Source organism: Thalassophryne amazonica, chromosome 10 (genome assembly GCF_902500255.1).
Source record: "Thalassophryne amazonica chromosome 10, fThaAma1.1, whole genome shotgun sequence".
In the NCBI taxonomy this organism is placed as follows: Eukaryota; Metazoa; Chordata; class Actinopteri; order Batrachoidiformes; family Batrachoididae; genus Thalassophryne; species Thalassophryne amazonica.
In genome coordinates this window covers 115428560-115456350 of record NC_047112.1, presented here as the reverse complement: position 1 = coordinate 115456350, position 27791 = coordinate 115428560, and the positions used below count along the sequence as shown (strand labels likewise).

General features: G+C 45.8%; 1 protein-coding gene across 1 annotated transcript in view; it reads left to right on the top strand.

Moving 5' to 3' along the window:
- pde6d (phosphodiesterase 6D, cGMP-specific, rod, delta) overlaps window positions 1-27298 on the top strand; it is a 162965-nt gene extending 135667 nt beyond the window's left edge. Inside the window, exon 5 of the mRNA XM_034180740.1 lies at window positions 26450-27298. Coding sequence (XP_034036631.1) covers window positions 26450-26531 — 82 coding nt within the window. The 3' untranslated portion in view covers window positions 26532-27298. The remainder of the gene's footprint in view (window positions 1-26449) is intronic.
- The last annotated feature ends 493 nt before the right edge of the window (window positions 27299-27791 follow it).

Sequence of the window (27791 nt, the reverse complement as noted above, 5' to 3'; positions counted from 1 at the left end):
CTGTCCAAAAAATGCCCTCGGACCCCAGAGGGTTAAGGTGGCTATTTGCAAATGTTTCCCTCTTTGCCTCTCTTCTATTTAGTGACAACATGGGAGCCTCTAAACAACTCTCAGATGACCTGAAACAAAGATTGTTCAACATCATGGTTTAGGGGAAGGATACAAAAAGCTATCTCAGATTTCAGCTGACAGTTTTCACTGTGAGGAACATAGTGAGGAAATGGAAGACCACAGGCACAGTACTAGTTAAGGCCCAAAGTGGCAGGCCAAGAATAATGTCAGATAAGCTGAAGCAAAGGATGGTGGGAACACTATAGTCAACCCACAGACCTGCTAAAAAGACCTACAACATGATCTTGCTGCAGATAGTGTCTCTTTGCATCATTCAACTATACAGCGCACTTTGCACAAAGAGATGCTGTATGATGCTGTAATGCAGAGGAAGCCTTTTCTGCGTACACACCACAAACAGAGTCGCTTGAGGTATGCTAAAGCACATTTGGACAAGCCAGCTTCATTTTGGAATAAGGTGCTGTGGACTGATGAAACTAAAAGTGAGTTATTTGGACATAGCAAGTGGTGGTATGCATGGCTGAAAAAGAACACAGCATTCCAAGAAAAACACTTGCTACCTACAGTAAAATTTGGAGGTGGTTCCATCATGCTGTGGGGCTGTGTGGCCAGTGCAGGTACTGGGAATCTTGTTAAAGTTGAGGGTCACATGGATTCTAGTCAATATCAGCAGATTCTTGAGAACAATGTTCAAGAATCAGTGACAAAGTTGCACCGGGGCTGGATCTTTCAACAAGACAATGACCCTAAACACTGCTCAAAATCTACTAAAGCATTCATGCAGAGGAACAAGTACAACGTTCTGGAATGGCCATCTCAGTCCCCAGACCTGAATATTATTGAAATCTATGGTGTGATTTTAAGCGGGCTGTCCATGCTCAGAAACCAACAAACCTGAGATGTTTTGTGAAGACGAATGGTCCAAAATACCTTCAACCAGAATCCAGACTCTCTTTGGAAGCTATAGGAAGCGTTTAGAGGCTGTTATTTCTACAAAAGGAGGAGCTACCAAATATTGATGTATTTTTTTCTGTTGCGGTGCCCAAATTTATGCACCTACCTAATTTTCTTTCTGTAAATCCTATAAACTTCATTTCACTTCTCAAATATCACTGTTTGTCTGCTATATGATATATTAACTGAAATTGCTGATCCAAACAACCAATGACTTATGAAGGAAAATCATGGAAATCATCAGGGGAGCACAAACTTTTACATACAACTGTATTTCAAATGTTTATTTCTTTTAACTTTGATTGTAACTCACAACTAATGAAAACCCCAAATTCAGTATCTCAGAAAATTAGAATATTGTGAAAAGGTTGAATATTGAAGACACCTGGTGTCAGACTCTAATCAGCCTTTAACTGGTCTCTCTCTCTTCTGTAGGCCACACATGGAGAAGACTGCTGACTTGACATCTTGTCTGGGCTAAAGACAAAAAGGACTGGACTGCTGCTGAGTGCTCCAAAGTTATGTTCTCTCATGAAAGTAAAGTTTGCATTTCATTTGGAAATCAAGGTTCCAGAGTCTGAAGGAGGAGGAGAGGCACAGAGTCCACGCTGCTTGAGCTCCAGTGTAAAGTTTCCACAGTCAGTGATGATTTGTAGTGCCATGTCATCTGCTGGTGGTGGTCCACTGTGTTTTCTGAGGTCCAAGGTCAACTCAGCCGTCGACCAGGAAGTCTGTAGAGCACTTCATGTTTCCTGCTGCTGACCAACTTAATGGAGATGCAGATTTCATTTCCAACAGGTCTTGGCACCTGCACACAGTGCCAAAGCTACCAGTACCTGGTTTAAGGACCATGGTATCCCTGTTGTCAGTTGGCCAGTAAACTTGCCTGACCTTAACCCCATAGAAAATCTATGGGCTATTGTGAAGAGGAAGATGCAACACGCCAGACCCAACAAGAGCTGAAGGCCACTATCAGAGCAACCTGGGCTCTCATACCACCTGAGCAGTGCCACAGACTGATTGACTCCATGCCACGCCACACTGCTGCAGGAATTCAGGCAAAATGAGCCCCAACTAGGTACTGAGTGCTGTACATGCTACATGTTCATACTGTTCATGTTCATACTTTTCAGTTGGCCAACATTTCTAAAAATCCCTTTTTTTTTTTCTTCTTTTTTTTATTGGTCTTAAGTAATATTCTAGAGTCTGAGATACTGAATTTGGGATTTTCATTAGCTGTCAGTTATAGTCATCAAAATTAAAAGAAATAAACATTTGAAATATCAGTCTGTGTGTAATGAATGAATATAATATACAAGATTCACTTTTTGAATGGAATTACTGAAATAAATCAACTTTTTCATGATAGAATAGCAGTTTGATTCAGTGGTGATATTAACTGAGGAATAGTCTTAGGAATGGTTGCTAAAGGTTTGGACAGTTCTCTGCCCTTTTTTCTTATGTAATAATTTCAATTTAATTTTCAATTTATTTCATTTATAGTGCCAAATCACAACAAAGTTGCCTCAAGGCGCTTCACACAAGTAAGGTCTAATCTTGCCAACCCTCAGAGCAAGAACACAGGTGACATTGGTAAGTAAAAACTCCCTCTGATGATACTGAGGAAGAAACCTCAAGCAGACCAGACTCAAAGGGGCAACCCTCTGCTTGGGCCATGCTACAGACACAATTTACAAAAGGAACATATGGGAAATTTTGCCTGTGCACAGGACAGGAGGGCAAAAGTAGACATCACTCCCATCTCTGGATGGAGTCGTACCTCAAACAGAGAAAAAAAGATCAGGCATTGGAAAGACAACAAATACAGTATATTTGTCAGCATTAAACAACAGCAAAAACAAAACAAACACTAAGGTGATTGCCAGCCACGAGCCCTTAGCTTCACTAAAAGACCCAGATTTTAGTTAAGGTTGAGGCCGCAGCCCGATCTGTTCCTAATAAAATTAATTTAAAAGGGTAAAAAAACATAGAAACATACTATGCCAGTATGCTAGCCATACAAAATGGAAATAAGTGCGTCTTAAGTCTAGACTTGAAAGTGTCTACAGAATCTGACTTTTATTGACGCAAGGAGATCATTCCACAGAACAGGGGCACGACAAGAGAAAGCTTGTGTTGGGAAAGTGTAGGTACACGGACCCACAACAGGGGGCGCAAATGAACGGACAATGGAGGAAGTCAAATAACTGTTATGTGTCGACGCGGATTGAGGAGCGAACCTGCGTCAGACAGGACCCAGCGCTAAAAATAACCCGAAAGCGGTTCCAAACAAAAACTATTTATTATACACCTGTGTTTAAAAGTGTAAAAACATAAAAAACAACGTCCCTCTGGTGGAGTGATTCGGGCTCGCTCTCCAGCGCCCGCAAGGATTAAAGCCGGCGCTCCTGGACTTCCTACCACCGCCAAACACCCCCAGGTGGACACGACAAACTGATTCTCTGTGAAGCAAAGAGACGAGGTAAGTCAACAGATACAACTATATCTTCCAATAAACACACGCTGCCAGCAACACACTCAGGTCAGTGTCCTTTCTTTTACTTTATGCAAATGAGCAGCTTCTCACAACAAGTGGAGGATCACTTATCCTTCACGCCACAGCAGTGAGAAGCAAACTGCGCAATTCTCTTTACAATTCCAGTATACTGTGTAACAAAACACCAAGTTACTATCAACAAGTACCTAAACACTTAATTACCTTTCGTGTGCTGACAGCATGTGTCCTCACCCCCCTGCTTCACGGGCTCGATGTGTCAAACCCAGGCGCGGGTACCTCAGCGTCTCACAAACGAACGTCCAAGGTCGAGTTCCCGCAGTTCTGCTTGAATCACACATGACTTAAATGCAGAACGCCATCCAATTATCTGCTTCAGCTGCAAGTCGTCCAGGTTGCACGTGAGCACCAAGCACAGGTGCTTCCATGATGTTGATGAGGGTGAAGACTCTTCAGCCAGCACCTTCTTCACAGACAAATCAGCCCTCATGCCACCTGGAGAGCAAAGAAAAGAAAAGAACACCAAAACATCCAGCCACGCCCCCCAAACACACAACAGTACCCCCCCATCAACGGGAAGCCTCCCGGCGACCGAACAGACCAGGCCCGAGAACAGCCCCTCCCTCCGGGTCCACGTCAGGAAGCAGACGGCAAGACAGGCACCGCAGCTGGAAGGCCGGCTGGAATCAACAAAAGCCCCAAAACATTCCCCAGAACAAGTCCACTTACACAAAAAAAACATAAACCCACCCAAAACCTCCCCAGGGGACCGTCCCATCAAACCCCGGAGGAAAAGAAAAACTCCAAAACACAAAACCCAACACAGTCCCACAACACAGTACAAACGTAGATGCATAAAAGAAAAATAACAAACAACCCCCCAGAATGACCTGCAGAGCCCAACCCCCCCTCAGAAGGCCTTCATTGCCAGTTCCAGGAGGAACAGCCAAAACCGTGATCCCACAAAGGTCCCCAGGTATACATGGAGTGAAACGGTGCCCCCAGGGGACCGTACTCATCAACCCCAGGAGGCACCCTCCCCACAACCCCGGAACCCCAGATCCGGTCACACTTGGCCGGCCGGTCCCAAGCCAATTCCCCCCCCAGAGGACCGTCCCATCAACCCTGGAGGCGGAACCCGGAAGGAAACAAAATAAAACCAAAAACCAACCCCCGGAGGACAACCAAACAACCCCGGGGGGATATAAACGACCATACACCCGTTGCCCCTCCCGGCACCCTGAAAGACCCCAGGTCCCTCCCAGAGCCCTTTGGCGGCTCTATTTGGCAAACGGCTCAAAATAGTAAGCCGGAGAAGGGAACAGGTAAAAACTAACCCTGCTCCAACCCCAAAAGCGCAGCGGAGAACCGGAAATACGGTCCGGTGCCCCAACTCGACCATACCCCAGCCACTCGGGAGGGGTGGAACTACCGAAATGGCAAACAGCAACAGATCGGCCCACCCCTCCGACTGAGGCATGTCTCTGCTGCACCACAACCCGGCAACACCCATGACAATCGGTCCAAAGGCTCACGAGGCTGGAGTGGAACCGGGCCCTAACCAAACCAAAAAGAACGCCCTCTAACACCCCCCCCCCCCCCCCCTAGGTGCAGAGGTCTTCTGAGAATGCTCAGCGTGACCAACCTGCACCACCCACAACCCACAAGACAAGCGGTCTAAGGGCAAGTGAGGTTGGGTTAGGAATGTAGAGAAATAAAAACAACAAAACAAAACGACCCAACAACCCAAACAGAAAATATCCTAAAACACATACACAATTGACAGGTAAGTGAGCCCAGGCGGGCTTCTGACCGCCTATCACTCCACCAGATACGCCCCTAACCTCCCCAAACAAGTATAACCCCTGATTAAAGAAACCAAACATTTACGTGTGCTAAAAATTTTTTTTTTTTTTTTTTTATTTTTGTTATGTGGGTTCTGTTGCCTGTCCAAGAACACTTGGAGTTACGTCACCGTTATTTCTCTTGACGCTTACGTGTCGGGGCAATACAGGAATCTCGACTCGTTCTGAGCTGCATGGGCTCGTCAATAGGAGGAGCCGGAGGTCCGTCCCGTCGGAGGAGCCTCAGTGGGGCGAAGAAGAGGCGGCCCAGCTTGTGTCGGGGAAAGCCCCGAGACAAAAAAAACCGCTCTGATGGGCGTCCTCTCTCGCGTCCACGCTCCTTCATCCGATCATCTAGACGAATCACCAACGATATTAGCTCGTCTAAATCGTTTGGCTCATCACAGACCGCCAGCTCGTCTTTTAATGACTCATTTAACCCGTCTACAAACACGCCCCGTAATGCTGCGGCATTCCAACCTGATTGAGCAGAAAAAAATACCGGAAATCCACGGAATACTCCGCCGCACTCCGCCTCCCTGCCTGAGATCAGCAACCGTTGAGCACCGGTATTCGTTTTCACCGAATGGTCAAAAACCAGTCGGAACTCCCGGGAGAATCCTTAAAGGACCCTAACAATGGCGAGTTGTTACTCCACACGCTGTGACCCAAGCTAAGGCGTCACCTCGGAGCAAATTTGTCACATACGAACACGACTTCCATCAGAAGAGAAGGAAGCCGGTCGCTGAGCAAAACCAGAGAACATTGCATCAGAACACGAAGCACAAGCTTCGACGTCTCCCGCATAAGGCTCCGGATGACAAATATCGGTTCAAACACTGAATCTTTGGGTGACGGAGTTATCTGCCTTGGTATCGATGATGCCGCAGCTGGCGCTGCAGGAAGCGGAACGGCTTGAGCCTGCAAGCTCCGTAACACGGGCGTCTGTTTGTTTAATTTGATTTGCGAGGTACTGTAATTGCTCCCATATTTTCTCCAAGTGTTCTTGAATCTTTTCGGCAAAAGGAACCGCCTCTGCCACTGGGTCCATTATGGAATGGCCGGGAACTTCTGTTATGTGTCGACGCGGATTGAGGAGCGAACCTGTGTCAGACAGGACCCAGCGCTAAAAATAACCAGAAAGTGGTTCCAAACAAAAACTATTTATTATACAACCTGTGTTTAAAAGTGTAAAAACATAAAAAACAACGTCCCTCTGGTGGAGTGATTCGTGGCTCGCTCTCCAGCGCCCGCAAGGATTAAAGCCGGCGCTCCTGGACTTCCTACCACCGCCAAACCCCCCCCAGGTGGACACGACAAACTGATTCTCTGTGAAGCAAAGAGACGGTGAGGTAAGTCAACAGATACAACTATATCTTCCAATAAACACACGCTGCCAGCAACACACTCAGGTCAGTGTCCTTTCTTTTACTTTAGCAAATGAGCAGCTTCTCACAAACAAGTGGAGGATCACTTATCCTTCACGCCACAGCAGTGAGAAGCAAACTGCGCAATTCTCTTTACAATTCCAGTATACTGTGTAACAAAACACCAAGTTACTATCAACAAGTACCTAAACACTTAATTACCTTTCGTGTGTGCTGACAGCATGTGTCCTCACCCCTCCCTGCTTCACGGGCTCGATGTGTCAAACCCAGGCGCGGTCCTCAGCGTCTCACAACGAACGTCACAAGGTCGAGTTCCCGGCAGTTCTGCTTGAATCACACATGACTTAAATGCAGAACGCCATCCAATTATCTGCTTCAGCTGCAAGTCGTCCAGGTTGCACGTGTGCACCAAGCACAGGTGCTTTCCATGATGTTGATGAGGGTGAAGACTCTTCAGCCAGCACCTTCTTCACAGACAAATCAGCCCTCATGCCACCTGGAGAGCAAAGAAAGAAAAGAACACCAAAACATCCAGCCACGCCCCCCCCCCCCCAACACACAAACAATAACAACACTTTACTGTTGTGAATGGGCACAACAAACACAACAGATTACAACAATAGACAACAAGTCAAATCACAGAAGGTGTCGTGTGGAGCAGGCTCGAAGATAGAAGACGTCTGTCCAAAGCAGAACCGGAACCACACGATTTCCTCCGCCACCAACCCCGGGAATACTGGAGCCGCCAAGTCCCGAACTCCCAGGTGGCCACTGCCTCCGCGTGTCGGACCTGGTACTGCTGGCGAGGAACAAAAAAAAAACAATTAAAATGTGGGCGCGTGTTACACCCAGCAATCCACACGGCAGGAAAACTACCTCCACCTCTCGTTGGAAAGAGTCTGCTATATAATGCACAAAAGTCACAAAAGGTTACTGAAAAGATCTCACGGTCAGCTGAGAACGTTACCTTCCAGGTAGAACTTTATCTCGGCAAAGAGGTGGAGACGTCGTCCTGCTGATGTACCCCTGCTGATCAGGTGATTGGTAACAGCTGTTGCAGGTGATGCGTGACAGCTGTCACCCTGGCTGCTCCTGTGAGGCGGCTGCGCCCTCTGGTGCCTGGAGCCCGCACTCCAGACAGGGCGCCCTCTGGTGGTGGGCCAGCAGTACCTCCTCTTCTGGCGGCCCACACAACAGGACCCCCCCCTCAACGGGCACCATCCGGGTCCAGGATGAAGCTCCTCTTCACTCAGGAGCGTTCTTCGGGACCATACCCCTCCCAGTCCACCAAATACTGGAAGCCCCGGCCCCATCCTACGGACATCCAAGAGCCGGCGTACAGTCCAAGCCGGCTCGCCATCGATGATCCGGGCAGGAGGCGGTGCCGGACCCGGAGTACAGAGGGGTGAGGTGTGATGCGGTTTGACACGGGATACATGAAACACAGGATGGATCCGCAGTGAGGCCAGAAGCTGAAGCCTCACTGCGGCTGGACTGATGACCTTAAGGATCTTTGAATGGGCCGATATAATGTCCTGTAGCTTGGGGAGTCCACTTTGAGGGGAATGTCCCTTTGTGGATAACCACACCTCCTGCCCTGGCCGATACGCAGGGGCCGGGGTCCGCCGACGGTCTGCATGGGCTTTTGCCCTCGTCCGGCCTTTAGCAAAGCAGAACGGGGCGCACGCCACACCCGACGGCACTTCCTTAGGTGGGCCTGGACCGAGGGCACACCGACCTCTCCTCAACCACCGGAAACAACGGGGGCTGATACCCCAGACCACACCTCAAAAGGGGAGAGGCCGGTGGCTGAAGACACCTGGCTGTTATGGGCATACTCGATCCAGGCCAAATGGGTACTCCCAGGCCGCCGGTGCGACGGCAGTCACGCAGCGCAAGGCCTGTTCCACCTCCTGGTTTACCCGTTCTGCTTGCCCCGTGGTCTGAGGGTGGTACCCGGACGAGAGACTCACCGTGGGCCCCCAGTTCCCGGCAGAAGCTCCTCCAGACTTGCGAGGAGAACCTGGGGACACGATCGGAGACGATGTCTGTTGGAATCCCATGCAGCCGGACGACGTGGTGGACCAGGACGTCCGCTGTCTCCTGGGCTGTTGGGAGCTTCGGGAGGGCCACGAAGTGGGCCGCCTTGGAGAATCGGTCCACTATCGTGAGGATGGTGGTGTTACCCTGGGACGGCGGGAGGCCCGTGACAAAATCCAGGCCGATGTGGGACCAGGGGCGATGAGGCCACAGGCAGCGGCTGGAGTAGTCCTGATGCCCTGCGATGGTCAGCCTTGCCCCCTGGCGCAGGTGGTGCAGGCCTGGATATAATCCCGGACGTCGGCCTCTAGGGACGCCCACCAGAAGCGCTGCCGGACAACTGCCACGGTTCTTCGCACCCCTGGATGACAGGAGAGCTTGGAGCCGTGACAGAAGTCCAGGACTGCAGCCCCTGCAGTGGGACGTATAGTTTGTTCTTCGGCCCAGTTCCGGGGTCCGGGCTTCGTGCCAGGGCCTCCCGGACGGTTCTCTCTACGTCCCAGGTGAGGGTGGCCACGATAGTGGACTCCGGGATGATGGGTTCCGGTGGATCCGACAACTCCGCTTTGACTTCATCTTCATGTACCCGGGACAAGGCATCCGATCTCTGGTTTTTGGTCCCGGGACGGTAGGTGATCCGGAAGTCAAAACGGCCGAAGAACAGTGACCAGCGGGCTTGCCTGGGGTTCAGCCGCTTGCCGGTCCTGATATACTCCAGGTTCCGGTGGTCAGTGAAAACCGTGAATGGCACGGACGTTCCCTCCAACAGATGTCTCCACTCTTCAAGAGCCTCTTTCACCGCAAGGAGTTCTCGATTGCCGACGTCATAGTTCCGTTCGGCCGGGGTCAACCTGCGGGAAAAATAGGCACACGGGTGAAGGACCTTATCGGTCTTCCCGCTCTGGGAAAGCACAGCTCCTATCCCTGAGTCCGAGGCGTCCACTTCAACCACTAACTGGCGACTAGGATCGGGCTGCACCAGAACGGGTGCAGACGAGAAGTGTTGTTTCAACTCCTTGAACGCGGCATCGCAACAATCCGACCAGGTGAAGGGGACTTTTGGTGAGGTCAGGGCTGTCAGGGGGCTAACTACCTGACTGTAGCCCTTAATGAACCTCCTGTAGAAATTTGCAAAGCCGAGGACTGTTGCAGCTTCCTACGGCTAGTGGGTTGGGGCCAGTCTCTCACCGCCGCAACCTTGGCCAGATCAGGAGCGACGGAGTTGGGGAGATGATAAACCCCAGGAAGGACAAAGATGTGCGGTGAAACTCACACTTCTCGCCCTTCACAAACAGCCGGTTCTCCAACAACCGCTGCAGGACCTGACGTACATGCCGGACATGAGTCTCAGGATCCGGAGAAAAGATGAGTATATGGTCTAGATATACGAAGACGAATCGGTGCAGGAAATCCCGCAAGACATCATTAACCAATGCTTGGAACGTCGCGGGGGCGTTTGTGAGGCCGAACGGCATGACCAGGTACTCAAAGTGACCTAATGGGGTGTTGAATGCCGTCTTCCATTCGTCTCCCTTCCGGATCCGAACCAGGTGATACGCATTTCTAACATCCAGCTTAGTAAAGATTTTGGCTCCATGCAGGGGGGTGAACACGGAATCTAATAATGGCAACGGGGTATCGGTTGCGAACCGTAATCTCATTCAGCCCCCTGTAATCAATACATGGACGAAGTCCGCCATCTTTCTTGCCCACAAAAAAGAAACCTGCCCCCATTGGGGAGGTGGAGTTCCGGATCAGCCCGGCAGCTAATGAGTCCCGGATGTAGGTCTCCATTGATTCGCGCTCAGGTCGTGAGAGGTTGTACAGCCTGCTGGACGGGAACTCAGCGCCTGGAACCAAATCAATGGCACAATCGTACGGACGGTGCGGGGGAAGGGTGAGTGCCAGATCCTTGCTGAAGACGTCAGCAAGATCGTGGTACTCAACCGGCACTGCCGTCAGATTGGGAGGGACTTTGACCTCCTCCTTAGCCTGGGAACCAGGAGGAACCGAGGATCCTAAACACACCCGATGGCAGGTTTCGCTCCACTGAACCACCACCCCAGACGGCCAATCGATCCGGGGATTGTGCTTTAACATCCATGGGATGCCCAAAATCACGCGGGAGGTAGAAGGAGTTACAAAAAACTCAATCTCCTCCCGGTGGTTTCCAGACACCACCAGAGTTACTGGTTGTGTCTTGTGTGTGAGTAAGGGAGGAGGGTGCCATCTAGTGCCCGCACCTGCAATGGCGAAGGAAGCGCCACCAGAGGGAGCCCTACCTCCTTTGCCCATCCGCTGTCTAGCAGATTCCCTTCTGACCCCGTGTCCACCAGTGCTCGAGCTTGAAGGGTTAAATCCCCGCTCAGGATTGTGACTGGGAGTCGTGTGGCAATTTGTGTGTGTCTCACTTGAATGTCTTGACCCCCCCTTAGCCCAGTCTCTAAGGGCGAGTGTTTGACGTCTTGGCCGTTTGGGGCAGTCTCTCTGTGTGTGCTCTGTTGAGCTGCAGAGAAACACTCTCCACGGATCAGCCTCCCCATTTTGGCCCTGTGCGTTTCCCTAACAACGTCAACAGGGGGAGCTGTTGCCCCACAAAGCGCTGCGGCTGTGGAGCGTGGGGAGGGCGGCCCCTTTTCGAACCCAGAAGGGAGAGGGGCGGCGCGTATCCGGTCACGTCCTTCGCCTCGCTCCCGACGGCGTTCCTCTAACCGATTGTCTAATCGTATAACGAGATCAATAAGCCCGTCCAAATCCCGCGGTTTGTCCTTAGCCACCAGGTGCTCCTTCAGGACCAACGATAGTCCGTTTACGAAGGTGGCGCGGAGGGCAGTGCTATTCCAGCCGGACCTCGCAGCCGCGATGCGGAAGTCGACTGCATAAGCAGCTGCGCTCCGGCGCCCCTGTCTCATTGACAGCAGCATGGCTGAAGCGGTCTCTCCTCTATTTGGGTGATCGAACACTGTTCTGAACTCCCTCACAAACCCATCATATGTCAGAAGGAGCCGTGAATTTTGCTCCCAGAGCGCTGTAGCCCAAGCGCGTGCCTTGCCGCGAAGCAGATTAATCACATTCTTACTAGCATCAGTCGCGTACATGACGGGACGTTGTGCGAAGACGAGCGAACACTGCATAAGAAAGTCCGCGCATGTCTCCACACAACCCCGTACGGTTCTGGAGGGCTTATGTATGCTTCAGGGGAAGGTGGGAGGGGTCGTTGAACGACCTGTGGAACGTCACTATTGCGCACAGGATCGACAGGAGGGGGAGCCGCAGCAGCGCCCTGAGGGCGCGCTTCCACCTGCGCGGCGAGAGCCTCCACCCTGCGGTTAAGGAGGACGTTCTGCTCGGTCATCAGATCCAGCCGAGCCGTAAAAGCGGTGAGGATTCGCTGCAACTCACCGATCATTCCTCCTGCAGACGCCTGTGCGCCCTGCTCTTCCATTGGCCGTTCAACGGCCGGTCGACGCCCCTCGGGGTCCATGACGTTGGCCGAGATATCCTGTTGGGAAAGTGTAGGTACACTGACCCACAACAGGGGGCGCAAATGAACGGACAATGGAGGAAGTCAAATAACAACACTTTACTGTTGTGAATGGCACAACAAACACAACAGATTACAACAATAGACAACAAGTCAAATCACAGAAGGTGTCGTGTGGGCAGGCTCGAAGATAGAAGACGTCTGTCCAAAGCAGAACCGGAACCACACGATTTCCTCCGCCACCAGACCCCGGGAAAACTGGAGCCGCCAAGTCCCGAACTCCCAGGTGGCCACCTGCCTCCGCGTGTCGGACCTGGTACTGCTGGCGAGGAACAAAAAAAACAATTAAATGTGGGCGCGTTTACACCCAGCAATCCACACAGCAGGAAAACTACCTCCACCTCTCGTTGGAAAGAGTCTGCTATATAATGCACAAAAGTCACAAAAGGTTACTGAAAAGATCTCACGGTCAGCTGAGAACGTTACCTTCCAGGTAGAACGATATCTCGGCAAAGAGGTGGAGACGTCGTCCTGCTGATGTACCCCTGCTGATCAGGTGATTGGTAACAGCTGTTGCAGGTGATGCGTGACAGCTGTCACCCTGGCTGCTCCTGTGAGGCGGCTGCGCCCTCTGGTGCCTGGAGCCCGCACTCCAGACAGGGCGCCCTCTGGTGGTGGGCCAGCAGTACCTCCTCTTGTGGCGGCCCACACAACAGCTTTGTGATGTGCAGTCTTTTTATTCACCCGAGGGACACAAAGTAGTCCTGCATTTCAATTTCAATTTATTTTCATTTATATAGCGCCACATCACAACAGAGTTGCCTCAAGGCGCTTCACACAAGTAAGGTCTAGCTTTACTAACCCCCAGAGCAGCAGTGGTAAGGAAAAACTCCCTCTGAGGAAGAAACCTCAAGCAGACCAGACTCAAAGGGGTGATCCTCTGCTTAGGCCATGATACAAACATAAATTACAGAACCATTCACAAAACGAATATACAGAAAATGCTGTGGGTGCACAGGACAGGAGGGTCTCCAGCACAAATACCACACCCATCTCTGGATGGAGCTGCACCTTAAACAGAGAGAAAAAACAGAATCAGGCATCAGAAAGACAAAAAATACTGTATAATTTGTCAGCATTAAACAACAAGAAAAACAGAAGAAATACTAAGGTGATCGCCGGCCACCAGAGGTGTCAAATCCAGCTTCAGAAAGTAAAAACCCTCTCATGTGTTGCTTCTACCTGTACACCTAAAATGCATGATCTCAATAATTAGCTCATCCACCTGCCTGAAGAGCTGAACTAATTACAATCAGCTGGTTTATTGGGAAGATGGAACAAATATGTGGCTGGACTTTTACTTTCTGAAGCTGGATTTAACACCTCTACCAGCCACTAACCCTAAGCTTCACTAAAAGACCCAGAATTTAGGTAAAGTTGAGGCCGCTGCCCGCTCTGCGCCCTAATAAAATGAATTAAAAGAGTAAAAAGTGCAGAACTATACTATGCCAGTATGCTAGCCATATGAAAGGGAAAATAAGTGTGTCTTAAGACTGGACTCAAAAGTCTCCACAGAATCTGACTGTTTTATTGACGCAGGGAGATCATTCCACAGAACAGAGGCACGATAAGAGAAAGCTCTATGACCCACAGGCTTCTTATTCACCCTAGAGACACAAAGTAGTCCTGCACCCTGAGAATGCAAAGCCCGGGCTTTCACATTGCATAACGTTTAATTAGGTCAGCTAGGTAGGGAGGTGCCAGTCCATGAACAATTTTCTAGACTAGTAGCAGAACCTTAAAATCTGATGTCACTGGGACAGGAAGCCAGTGAAATGGGTGTAATGTGGTTGAACTTTCTGCTTCGTGTCAAAAGTCTGGCAGCAGCATTTTGAACCAATTGGAGACCCCTAATGCCAGACTGCGGTAAACCAGAAAGTAGAACATTGCAGTAGTCCAATCTCGAAGAGATGACCGCATGGATCAGGGTCTCAACATCAGCCATAGACAGGATGGGACAAATCTTTGCTATATTTTGCAGATGGAAGAAAGCAGTCCTTGTAATATCTCTCATATGGAGGTCAAAGGACAAAGTAGGATCAAAAATTACCCCAAAGTTCCTCACTTTGTCAGTGTGATGTATGACACACGATCCTAGGCTAAGTGTTAACTGGTTAAATTGATGCCGATGTCTCACTGGACCAAGAACCATCATTTCAGTCTTATCAGAGTTTAAAAGTAGGAAGTTTCTAGACATCCAACTTCTCACTGATGCAAGCCAATCTTCTAAAGATACTAAGATAACTGCTGGATGAGCATACCAGCAGTTATCGGCATGTATAACTGAGTATCATCATCATAGTATTGAAAGGTAATCCCAAAACGCTGTAATATGTGCTATATAAAGGGAGAAAAGCAGGGGGCCTAAGATGGACCCCTGTGGAACCCCAAATTTCATATCACTAAGGTTAGAGGTAGTGTTACTGTACAAAATACATTGAGAAAGACTTGTCAGGTATGATGTCAACCATGTAAGGGCACTCCCAGTAATCCCAAAGTGATTTTCCAGCCTATCAAGTAGAATACAATGATCCATGGTATCAATGCAGCACTGAGATCTAATAGCAACAGAACCGTAGTGGTGTCCGAATCTATTGCAAGCAGAATATCATTCACCACTTTAGTGAGAGCCGTCTCTGTGAAATGATATTTTCTAAAAGCAGACTGTAGTGGCTCAAAAAGATTATTCTCAGTAAGATAGTCCACGAGCTGCCGTGAAACCACTTTTTCCAGAATGTTAGAGCAAAATGACAGATTTGATATTGGCCTATAGTTTTTCAATACACTAGGGTCAAGATTAGATTTCTTAAGTCATGGTTTAGTCACTGCAGATTTGAAACACTTAGGAACAAATCCAGAGGTTAATGAGAGATTAAAAATTTCAAGCACACTCGGCCAAAGAGTGGGCCACAGGTCCTTAAACAGTTTTGTTGGTATAGGATCAAATAAGCAGGTTGTACTTTTTGGAGACATTATGAGTTTTGTCAGCATGCCTACTGAGATACTGTCAAATTCTGTAAATCTAGATAATCCCTCAGTGATAGCACCCACCTCAATAGCAGGGTGTTGTGTCTGGGTTAAGGCATGCTGGGATATGTTTAACCTAATGTTATCTATTTCCTTCTGGAAGTAATCCAAGAAGTCTTGTGCTGTAAAGGAGAGCGACTTACAGGTGGTGGTCCATGAATAAGAGTTGCCACTGTGTTGAACAAGAACTTTGAGTTATGCTTGTTTGTGTTGACCAAATCAGAGTAATAGGTTCACTTTGTAGCCAGTTGTGCATGCTTATTGTCTAAGATAGCATCACACCACGACCATGCGAGGTGGAATGCTTCTAATGCTTCTAATTTTGAACGACACCATTTACGTTCTAGCCCTCCAGCCTTATGCTTGAGGTCTGTTAAGCCCCCAAAACGTGAATCAGTTGCAAATCGTGTATTATCCCCAAACCGTTAATTGCAAAATGTGAATACTGAAAAAATATCTCTCAAAGCGTGAACAAGGGTCTCACAAAATGTGAATATCATTCATATATATATATATATATATATATATATATATATATATATATATGTGTGTGTGTGTGTGTGTGTGTGTGTGTGTGTGTGTGTGTGTACGAGGTCTGTTAGAAATGTATCCAACCTTTTTTTTCAAAAACCATGTGGATTTGAATCACGTGTGATTGCATCAGCCAAGCTTGAACCTTTGTGCGCATGCGTGAGGTTTTTCACGCCTGTCGGTTGCATCGTTTGCCTGTGAGCAGGCTTTGTGTGAGCACTGGTCCACCCCTCTCGTCGTTTTTTTATTGCGAATAAATGTCTGAACGATTTGGAGCTTTTTTCCAGAAACCCTGAGAGACCTCCAGGTGGACACTGTTCGGAAAATTAATATGGCTTTCAGGGACGATTTTATGGGGATTACACAGATTAAGGAGTGATCCAGACGGTTTAAAGACCGCCCACAACTGCTGAGAGCGTGCCTCGCTCTGAGCACCGATCGACAAGCTCAAACCCCGCTGAAAGAACCAGATCATTTCCAACGTGAAGGCTTTGTTGATCCGGGACGTCGTCTGACTTTCACAAAAAGGCAGAAGGCGTGGACATCAGCACTTTTTCGGCATATTCCACTGTTACAGGAGTTTTTTTTCATTGAAAGAAAAGCGGAGGGACACGCCACGGAACCGTTCATGACGCGGCACAAAACCACCTCCGTGTTGGTCTCACAGGACGGCTTTCAGGTGGATTTCAGATGGCTGTCGGTTGCTTTTCAGTCGTGTGATTATCCGAGAAATTGAGCATGAGCTGGACATGCCCCAACATGTCCTGTGAGGCTTCATCACGGCGTTGCTTTGTGCCATGCGGCTCCACCGCGACGCGCGGAATTCCGCTCCTCTTTCCATGACAAAAACTCCTGTAACAGTGGAATGTGTCGTTCATTTCTGAACTGGACGCTGTCTTCATCCGGTATGTCGTCTGACTAGCACAGGAATTGTGAAAAGACGTGGACATCAGCACTTTTTTGGCACATTGAGACAGACGTGCGGAGGAGCCACATGGTGCAAAGCAACGCCGTGATGAAGCCTCACAGGACATGTTGGGGCATGTCCAGCTCATGCTCAATTTCTCGGATAATCACACGACTGAAAAGCCACCGACAGCCGTCTGAAATCCACCTGAAAGCCGTCCTGTGAGAGCAACACGGAGGTGGTTTTGTGCCGCGTCATGAACGGTTCCGTGGCGCGTCCCTCCGCTTTTCTTTGCATGAAAAAAACTCCTCGCGCGCTCTCAGCAGTTGTGGGCGGTCTTTTTATTTTGAAAAAAATAAAAAGGTCGGATACTTTTCTAACAGACCTCGTATATTCAATTTAAGTAGTTTATGGATTTCAGTTTAGGGATCTATTACTGTAGGAAGTCTTATCGTAAACCCTATTACCGCAAAAAAGTTTTTTTAATTGTTTTATTTTTGGCGCCGGGATGGAGGTCACTACAGCCGTCGAGGTGTGGAAGTGATCACAGCAGCTGTAGCTTCTGGTGTCAAGCGCCAGGCCCCGTTGGGTGTGTCCCGCTCCAGGGACAGTCAGGTGAAGACTTTGACTGAGACGGTCCACTTGTCAAACTCACAGAGAAGAGAAACCTCCCCCTCTGGTAATGGCTTAATAATGTTAAGAGAAATGTTGTAGAAAAACAAACAACACTAGTTTCTAACCTGAAGATGATAGATAACGAGCTACAAGCTTATTTTTATCCATATGAACCCTCCTCTGACCTGGATAAAATAACATTGATCTGAATGAACAAGCAGGCGGCGGAGAAATGGAAGTGTACGGACAGTCTACAAAGTGCAAAAACAAGACACCAAAAAAAATATTCAATAAATTCAGACGTGGTGTCACCAAATTCACTGCACACATCAATGGTCTCCTGCTGGTTATACTACAGCACTGTTTGCAAAAATTTAATTTTAGTGAATTAGTGAATGTTATTGCTAATTTTATGACTTATTTTAATGATAAAAAAATCACTAAATGATTAAATGAACATTTGTAGAATGTTCATTTAATGTAAATGTTCATATGATGTTTGTGAACATTTGTGAATGTTTGTTGTTCATTGAATGTTCGTATGTAAACATTGCCTGTCCTCATTCTTTGTTCATATGATGTTCATGGCATGTTTCAAATGTTCTCCTGCAAACATTCAATGAATCCTGGTGGGTAATATCACATACTGTGTTAGATCTCTGATTACTTCACTGGCTGTTGATCCATCCATCTCTCCCCCAGCTGTTTTCAGTCAGCATCAAACTCTGTGGGCCCTTTTGTGATAATCTACATCTCGTGGGTTGAAGGGTACGAGTCGCAGTGCATTTGGGGTGTATTCAACTCTTTTTGCTTTCTCTGCGTGCATAATATGAGTCCAAAATAACATGAAGGCCGAAAACGAGTTATCCACCTTATTCCTGGGGCGCTGCTGTAGAAACTATTATGGGTGCAACTTCCTGTGACACATTCGAAGTAGCAGTGAGGCATTGTTTACTAGCAGATTTCATTTCCAGTACTCGTTTATTTGAACCTTTTTCTTTTCTAAACGATGATGAGCTCCCGTAGCATTTAAAAATGTCCTTGTGCACCATGTTGCGCTGACTGCTGTTGTACTAACAACCAGACTAAGTTGAATCTGTGGCTACAACAGCCATGTTTTGAACGTGCAGCTGGACTAAGAGTTTCCACCGCCGGCTGAGGGATGAGGAACCCAGAAGGATGTGGCTGAAAAAACTTCACTTGAAAAGACCGCCTAAAATGTTATACGTGTGCTCTTTTCACTTTGTTGAAAAAAGTCCACGGAGGAACACTCTGCTGTGTGGCTGGGATACAACAGACCACCAGAGAAGCTAACAAGGATTGACAACAGTGTCACGAGAATAACAGGTATGATTTCATGTGTCTGGAGGACAAATCACTGCAGTATTTATCATTAGCAACACCATGTATTACCCTTTTCTGAACAGTTAAAATGTAATGTGTGTTTGGACTGCTGGTCGATATGAACCTATTAATGCCATACTTTCCATACAGATATAATGAAATTGTCAACAATGCACTATTTATTGTAGCTGTTGTACAGTAGTGTTCAGAATAATAGTAGTGCTATGTGACTAAAAAGATTAATCCAGGTTTTGAGTATATTTCTTATTGTTACATGGGAAACAAGGTACCAGTAGATTCAGTAGATTCTCACAAATCCAACAAGACAAAGCATTCATGATATGCACACTCTTAAGGCTATGAAATTGGGCTATTAGTAAAAAAAAAAGTAGAAAAGGGGGTGTTCACAATAATAGTAGTGTGGCATTCAGTCAGTGAGTTTGTCAATTTTGTGGAACAAACAGGTGTGAATCAGGTGTCCCTTATGTTGGGACATAAGGGACACTTTAAAATGGACAAAAAAAAAAAAAAAAAACAGGCGTGTGGAAGAAAACGGAAAACAACCATCAAAATGGATAGAAGAATAACCAGAATGGCAAAGGCTCACCCATTGATCAGCTCCAGGATGATCAAAGACAGTCTGGAGTTACCTGTAAGTGCTGTGACAGTTAGAAGACGCCTGTGTGAAGCTAATTTATTTGCATGAATCCCCCACAAAGTCCCTCTGTTAAATAAAAGACGTGCAGAAGAGGTTACAGTTTGCCAAAGAACACATCAACTGGCCTAAAGAGAAATGGAGGAATATTTTGTGGACTGATGAGAGTAAAATTGTTCTTTTTGGGTCCAAGGGCCACAGACAGTTTGTGAGACGACCCCCAAACTCTGAATTCAAGCCACAGTTCACAGTGAAGACAGTGAAGCATGGTGGTGCAAGCATCATGATATGGGCATGTTTCTCCTACTATGGTGTTGGGCCTATATATCACATACCAGGTATCATGGATCAGTTTGGATATGTCAAAATGCTTGAAGAGGTCATGTTGCCTTGAAATGGGTGTTTCAACAAGACAATGACCCCAAGCACACTAGTAAACCAGCAAAATCTTGGTTCCAAACCAACAAAATTAATGCCTCACAGATGTGACGAAATCATGAAAAACTGTGGTTATACAACTAAATACTAGTTTAGTGATTCACAGGATGGATAAAAAAAGCAGTTTGAACATAATAGTTTTGAGTTTGTAGCGTCAACAGCAGATGCTACTATTATTGTGAACACCCCCTTTTCTACTTTTTTTTTACTAATAGCCCAATTTCATAGTCTTAAGAGTGTGCATATCATGAATGCTTGGTCTTGTTGGATTTGTGAGAATCTACTGAATCTACTGGTACCTTGTTTCCCATGTAACAATAAGAAATATACTCAAAACCTGGATTAATCTTTTTAGTCACATAGCACTACTATTATTCTGAACACTATTGTAATGTACCAGGCTTTCTCTTGGTTTCTGGACAACAGAGGTGATGCTGTTACCACTGGAAAGTAGTGAGGTTGATGGAAGGTTAATGCTGTAATTAAAGTGTTGTCATGAAAACCCCAATGTATCACTTCCTGATAATCATGTCCTGAATTGCTTCCCTCAGATGAACAAGATGAGATGGATAACGTAGAGGAAGTCATGTGATGCTCAGCGATGGAGGATCACACCTGTTCAAAAGGGCCCACCATCATGTGTGAAATGCACCCACCACCTCCAGGACTTCCAGGACCTCCACACCCTGTAGCTGACTGTATCTCAGAGAGTGATGCAGACTCCCGTCTGTATGCAGGGATTCCACTCACAGAATTTCAAACACTTCACCATCAATGCCAGTTGTGGCCCAAATTCTCATGACTTTGATGAAACTAAGACAAATTTTGTCATGGCTGATTTGGCACAGGGATTAAAATATCACAAGGTCAGGTCACAGCAGCACAGTGCGACTGTGGGTCGACATTATGTGTGAACACATGAAGGATCCCACTGTGTGGTTACCACATGAAACAATCAAAGCAACAAAAAGCTTTTAGAGTACGTTGCTAACACATGTAACTGACTGCACAGAGACAGTTTTACAAAAAAAGCAAAAAAAAAAAAAAACATGGATTCCAGAAGTGAGTCATACAGTCACTGTGACACAAATAACAAAGTTCAGTATTTCATGGCTTTCTCCCTCTGGAATAATAGTGTTTATTTCTGACACTAAGGTGGAAAATGTGTAACCTTTTTTTTGGAACAGATACTGAAAATGTATTGAAAACACTGTTTTCTTTGTAACAAAGAAAAATAAACAACTGAGTGTCTTATTTCCATCCTTCTTTTTTCCTTCACACAGTGCTCCTTTGTGGTCTGTAACACACATTAAGTGATGAGTGTATTTTTAGAGATTCAGAGCAGAACCTTCTTTGCAACAAATTCATACACTAATGTTGTAAGCATATGTGAAAAGTAGAAATTCTGGAGGTGTTTCATGTCTGCAAAGACTTTGTCAAATGAAATGTCCAACTCCAGGTGGTCAGTTGGTGTCCAGAGTTACAGACACGTCACTGTCAAATGGACCTGGAGGAATGTAAAAATAAAATGTCAAATATGGCTTAGAGTTCATTTTAATGAAGGCTCACTTGTATTCTGTCATATTAGTTCATACATTATAATTAACAAAATGTGCCCATCTGGAGATCTGCCTTGACCTGTGCTGCATGAACACCTGCTGTTTGTATTCACATGATGATGAAACTCAAACCCAGGCTCAGTGATCAGGGACTTTAAAGTGTCCCTGCCACACTATGACGTTTTTACATATTCTTGAAGAATAAAAAAATCTTTTTCCACATGTTGTCTTTGTTTTTTTAACCATAAAATTACACTGAACAAGGATTTACACGTTTCATTACCCATCTGAGAATTTGAATTTTCCGCCTCTGAGTTGACCTACTTTTTTGCTGTGACGGATGTGACGACATTCGAGTAAATGTGTCGCAACGCAGCTCTGTTTACCAACACGGCAGACACGGACAGCGAAGGCATAGTGCGCGATTATAGTGAAGATTTAAGTGACATATCGATTGTTTTTGAAGAAGATGTGGAAGTTACTGATGAAGATATTAATGGTGTAAATAATGAGCGACTTCAAACCGTGTATGTTCCAGCCGAACACGACAGAATGAGGATGAAGTTCAGCTGTCAGCTGACAACAACAGCGCTGTGGAGGACACTGAATGGTTTGTTCACTCACCACCTTCTTATAAATGATCATTTATTCCTGGAACGGTGTGTTTGTGTATGAAACAATTATTTCAGCAGTACACTGTGCTTAAATTCAGGAATTTGTTCTAAAATCACTGAAAATAAAGTTTCTGTACATTCTGTATCTATTTTAATAATTTATATTCAGTTTCTTGTGATTGCTAATTCTTCACATTTTATTCAAAGCAAATGATTGCAAATCTTTATCTGAAAAGCTGTAGACCCACATGGGATGGGGGGGAAAAGATTTTTAAATAAAAGAAAATTTTACTTCTATATCTGTTGTCAAATTTTATCAGGCATAATATTGTAGAAAAATGTTTATGCTAAATGGAGACTTTCCTGTCTAAAATACACATACAGAACATCTGTAATCATAAATTGTATCACATCTAATCTACTTTGAATGAACAGACGTCTGAACAAAAAACAGGCTGTTCAGTTTACATGCATATGTATATTTGGAAAACACAAAAATGTCAATGTTCTGTTTTTTGTTTTTGTTTTTTTCTTCAGGTGTTCATGTGAACACAGTCAGCCGATGACACTTGTGATCGAGTCTCCTTCTCATATCAGGGTCAGCTTTGCAGGCAAGTTGTCTATGTTATCTCAATAACAGCCTAACTTATAAACAGCATTTTGTTATGTATATAAGCTATTTTTTTTATTAATGTTTTAACTTCTGTTTTAGGACTATGGTGGCAACCCTTCATTTGAATAAAAATGCAGGAAGACAACAAAAGCAGACAAAGCAAGAGAGACCATAGTTCAGAATATAGTGGAAAAGAGGAGGATTCACAGTGAGAAAGTTAGCCACAGATCCAACATGTGATATGTGGAAAATAAACAAAAAAAACAAAACAGATTATTTGTGTATTTTTATATAGCATGATAAAATGAATAAAAATACAATTTCACATAAGTTTCACATTGTTTCATTCAAATGAGAAGTGTTTTACAATTTGTTAAAAAAAACATTTTATTCAGTCTATATGAGTGACAGCAGAAAAGGTTCTTCAGATCTGCAAAACACCAAACCGACCAGAAATCCCCACCAATGATCCTCCTCCACTGAGCAGCCAACGTGAACGGACAAAGCTGAGGCTGATGGTGCCAAGCGGACCAGGTACCACCGATGAGCCCGACCCCTCACTCCAGAGGAGGAAACTGGAAGCCAGTGTAGTCGGATGATGGTGATGGAAAAGTACTCCTTATTTTGAATACAACACAAGCTGGTAGTGGGACCCTTCTGTGCCTTCCCAAGTGTCCCCAGCACAACCGTACAAATTGGCAATATGCGATATGATGATACTTTCTGCAACAAAAAATAGCATGGATTGATGTTCAAAGCAACAGTTCATTCTTTTTGTATTTGAATATTTTTTTACCTTTTTCTATAAACCATGGAAATTAAACTTTCATGTGCTGACTCGTACTGTGGAGCATCATGTAGGCATAGTGTGCCACTCTGAGGACATCTGCATCCAGACACACAATTGAGAAACTCGCCAGCTGTGTGACACATTGAGGATTTTCGCCACCACGTTGCATCTCCGTCAGGACTGCAGAAATTTCCCTGCAACAGTGAGACTCGATCATGAGTGGCATCGGCTGACTGTGTTCACATGAGCACCTGAAAAAAAAACAGAACATTGACATTTTTGTGTTTTCCAAATATACATATGCATGTAAACTGAACAGCCTGTTTTTTGTTAAGACGTCTGTTCATTCAAAGTAGATTAGATGTGATACAATTTATGATTACAGATGTTCTGTATGTGTATTTTAGACAGGAAAGTCTCCATTTAGCATAAACATTTTTCTACAATATTATGCCTGATAAAATTTGACAACAGATATAGAAGTGAAATTTTCTTTTATTTAGAAATCTTTTCCCCCCATCCTATGTGGGTCTACAGCTTTTCAGATAAAGATTTGCAATCATTTGCTTTGAATAAAATGTGAAGAATTAGCAATCACAAGAAACTGACTTAGAAATGATTAAATATATACAGAATGTACAGAAACTTTATTTTCAGTGATTTTAAAAAAATCTCCTGAATTTAAGCATGCTGTGCTGCTGAAATAATTTTTTTCATATGCAAACACACCGTGCCAGGAATAAATGATCATTTATAAGAAAAGGTGGTGAGTGAACAAACCATTCTGTGTCCTCCACAGCGCTGTTGTTTTCAGCTGACAGCTGAACTTCATCCTCTTTCTGTCACGTTCGGCTGGAACATACACAGTTTGGAACCGCTCATTATTTACGGCGTTAATATCTTCATCAGAAACTTCATCATCTTCTTCAAAAACAATCGATATGTCACTTAAATCTTCACTATAATCGAGCACTATGCCTTCGCTGTCCGTGTCTGCCGTGTTGGTAAACAGAGCTGCGCTGCGAGACATCTACTCGAATGACGTCACATCCGTCGCAGCGAAAAAATAGGTCAACTCAGAGGCGGAAAATTCAAATTCTCAGATGGGTAACGAAATGTCTAATTACTTGTTCAGTGTAAGTTTATGGTAAAAAAAAAAACAAAAAACAAAGACAACATGTGGAAAAAGCTTTTTTTATTCTTCAAGAATATGTAAAAATGTCATAGCGTGGCAGGGACACTTTAAGGCATCTACTGGCCTCTACGTCTGCCTTAACATAAATAAGTTGTGTTCCAAGACCTCTTTTAACAGAATGGGACCGACCTTATTACTCTGCAGCTACGCCTCAGAGCTTTTCAGATTGTTCATTGCCTCCCCGTCTGAAGCGACAGCTAAGACAGTAGCTAAAAATGCTCCAGGATGTTATCTTGGGCCACTTCTTCATGTCGTGCTCCCACCTCTCTGTATTTGTAAGAAAACTGGTGTTATGTGTCGACGCAGACTGAGGAGCGAACCTGCGTCAGACAGGACCCAGCACTAAAAATAACCAGAAAGCGGTTCCATCAACAAAAAACAATTTATTTTTCACCTGTGCCTAAATAAATTTTACAAAAAACCCCAACCCAATGTCCTTCAAGAGGAGTGACTGCTGGCACGCTCTCCAGCGTTCGTAAGGAGAGAAGTCCGGCGCTCCTGGACTCACTACCATCAGACAAACACCCCCCAGGTGGACACGACAAACTGACTCTCTGTGAAGCACAGAAGATGTGAGGTAAGTTAGCAGTTATAACAATTTCTTTCACAAGACACACACTATCAGCAACACATCAAGGTCTGTACTTTTTATCTTTATGCACATGAGCAGCTTCTCACAACAAGTGGAGGATCACTTATCCTGCACGCCACAGCAGTGAGAAGCAAGCCACACCATTCTCATCACAATTTCAAGTATACTATGTAGCTAAACATCAAGTTACTATCTACAATTAGTCAAACAGTTAATTACCTTTACTGTGTGCTGACAGCATGTGTCCTCACCCTTCCTTGCTTCACAGGCTTAATGTGTCAAACCCAGGTGCGGTCCTCAGCGTCTCACAAACGAACATCACAAGGTCGAGTTCCCGGCAGTTCTGCTTGATTCACACATGCCTTAAAAGCAGAACGCCATCCAATTATCTGCTACAGCTGAAAGTCTTTAGGGCTGCACGTGAGCACCAGTCCCAGGTGCCTCACATGATATTGACGAGGGTGAGGATTCTTCAGCCAGCACCTTTTTTCCACAGACAAATCAGCTTCCATGCCACCTGAGGAGCAAAGAAAAGAAAAAAACACCAAAACCTCCAGCCACACCCCCCAACACACAACAACTGGATTGCAATGTTGTCTCATTTTAGCTGTGACAGCTGCTGTTTACGTCTCTAACCCTCATAGGAAGTGGATTAGCGCGAACAGTTAACATGTAAACAATACCGGAAGTCTCAACCATAATTCATGCAAGGCCTCATGGGGGCTAGGTGGATATGTAGCCACTTAATTAATCCTGAATTGCACCGAACAGACATTCATTAAGATACATGTGTTCTTGAACCTGAATGCTTTATCTCTATGGTGAACTGGGTAGGAGACAGAATTGATAAGTTTTACGGGCAAGGAAGTAATTGGCATCAAAGCAGGCAGCAGGTGATTATGGAAGCAGAAGTCACCACAGCTCCATGAGGTGAAGCAGTTGAGTGCCTTGTTCCTAGAAAACCTTCTCCTGCCCACATGAACTCCTTACAGACAATATTTATTTTGGCTGTTGCTGTGTTGAGGTATGTCAAAGTGGACTTTCAGATTGGATCTCAACTGCTCCAAATCTATACAGTTTGTTTTATGGAGAAATACAGTGATTGTTCAAAGCCTGTAAGGTCTCGTTTGGTTCAAAAGAAAAGAGAAATTGTCAGACACCAGGTTTAACAGAAAAATCTGTTTAATGCCATGGTTTTCATTTGTGTTACAGTGGTAATGTGATCATAGAAACAAAGTTCTACGATGACGACCTCCATGTCAGCACCTCCAGGGTACGGCTCTTCTACGTTTGACCTGACACCTGCTCTACCTTCCAGAAATGCTGACTTCCTGCCAAGGTCTTTAAACGACAAAGCTGAACTCCATTTAGCATCAGGAAGTAGCTCTTTGTTGACCTTGGTTCAACATACGTGGGCACAAATGGCTGCTACTGCAGTCATCAAAGTGAACTTTATATGTGGCTGTTTTTTTGTTTTAGTCTTGACTTGAAAACCTCTCAACCTTGGGAAGAGAGGAAAGAGGAAGTGGGGGAAGAGCTCAGCTTTGCTCCCACTTGGTCCCAGGACTTCCCAGGACTGTTCTACTGGATATCTATTATCACTAATCCCAAGTCAACCAGGGAGCACCTCTGTAATTGACACAGACTGTGCTTGGTAAGAGTCTTTTTATTTATTTATTTCACTCCATGGTCACTGATACTCAGGAACAAGTCATCATTTTGTCATTGCCATCTGAGCTTGTAACACATTTGTTCAAAAAGCAACCCAAACGGTCGGCATCAACACGTTTCATGTTTTGTCTCACCATGTCCCATTCCAGGAGTCTCATCCTGTGGAGTCCACGTCTCTTAAGCAGATGTGTTCTAATTGACACTGTCCCAACAGGCTCAGTGAAACATAGCCTTTCTCACTTTGGAGGACATAAGCTGTGTGTTCAGCCTTTGAAGATTAGATTGGACTAGATCAGTGGTGTCCAATGTATTCCAGAAAGGGCCGAGAGGGTGCAGGTTTTCTTTGCAGCCACTGACTCCAGCAAATGATTTCACTGATGAACTCATCACACCTGCTCAAAGTGATGTAGCGATTTCTCATCCCTGCTTAGCAAATATTCTGCAATATCCACAGTTTCAGACTCTGGACTTCGTCTAACCATCCGTCACTTGCCTTCAGGGGGTCAGAAATTTGTCTCCAACTATCAACAAGGACTGGTCATTTTCGACAGCAGCGCTCTCTTCCTCCGTCGGCACCAATGGTAGTTTTACGCAAAGGCAGCCAGCTCTTCTTTCCGTTTCGGTACACTGCTGTACGCAGTCCTGGTTGTAACAGGCAAACAGGCAAGCTTACAAAAACGCTTTAAATCGTCAACTTTCCAGTGGTTGAAATGATCCAAATCACAGCACTTCTCACTGCTTTCCGCCGTCATAGCATGTGGGTTGGTAGCCGAAAAATTTAGCCTACCCATAATGCACCACGCAACCCGAGATGTGCACTTCGCTTATTGGCTCCACGCTCAAAGATGAGCCTCATTAACTGAAGATAATGTCTCTATGAGCC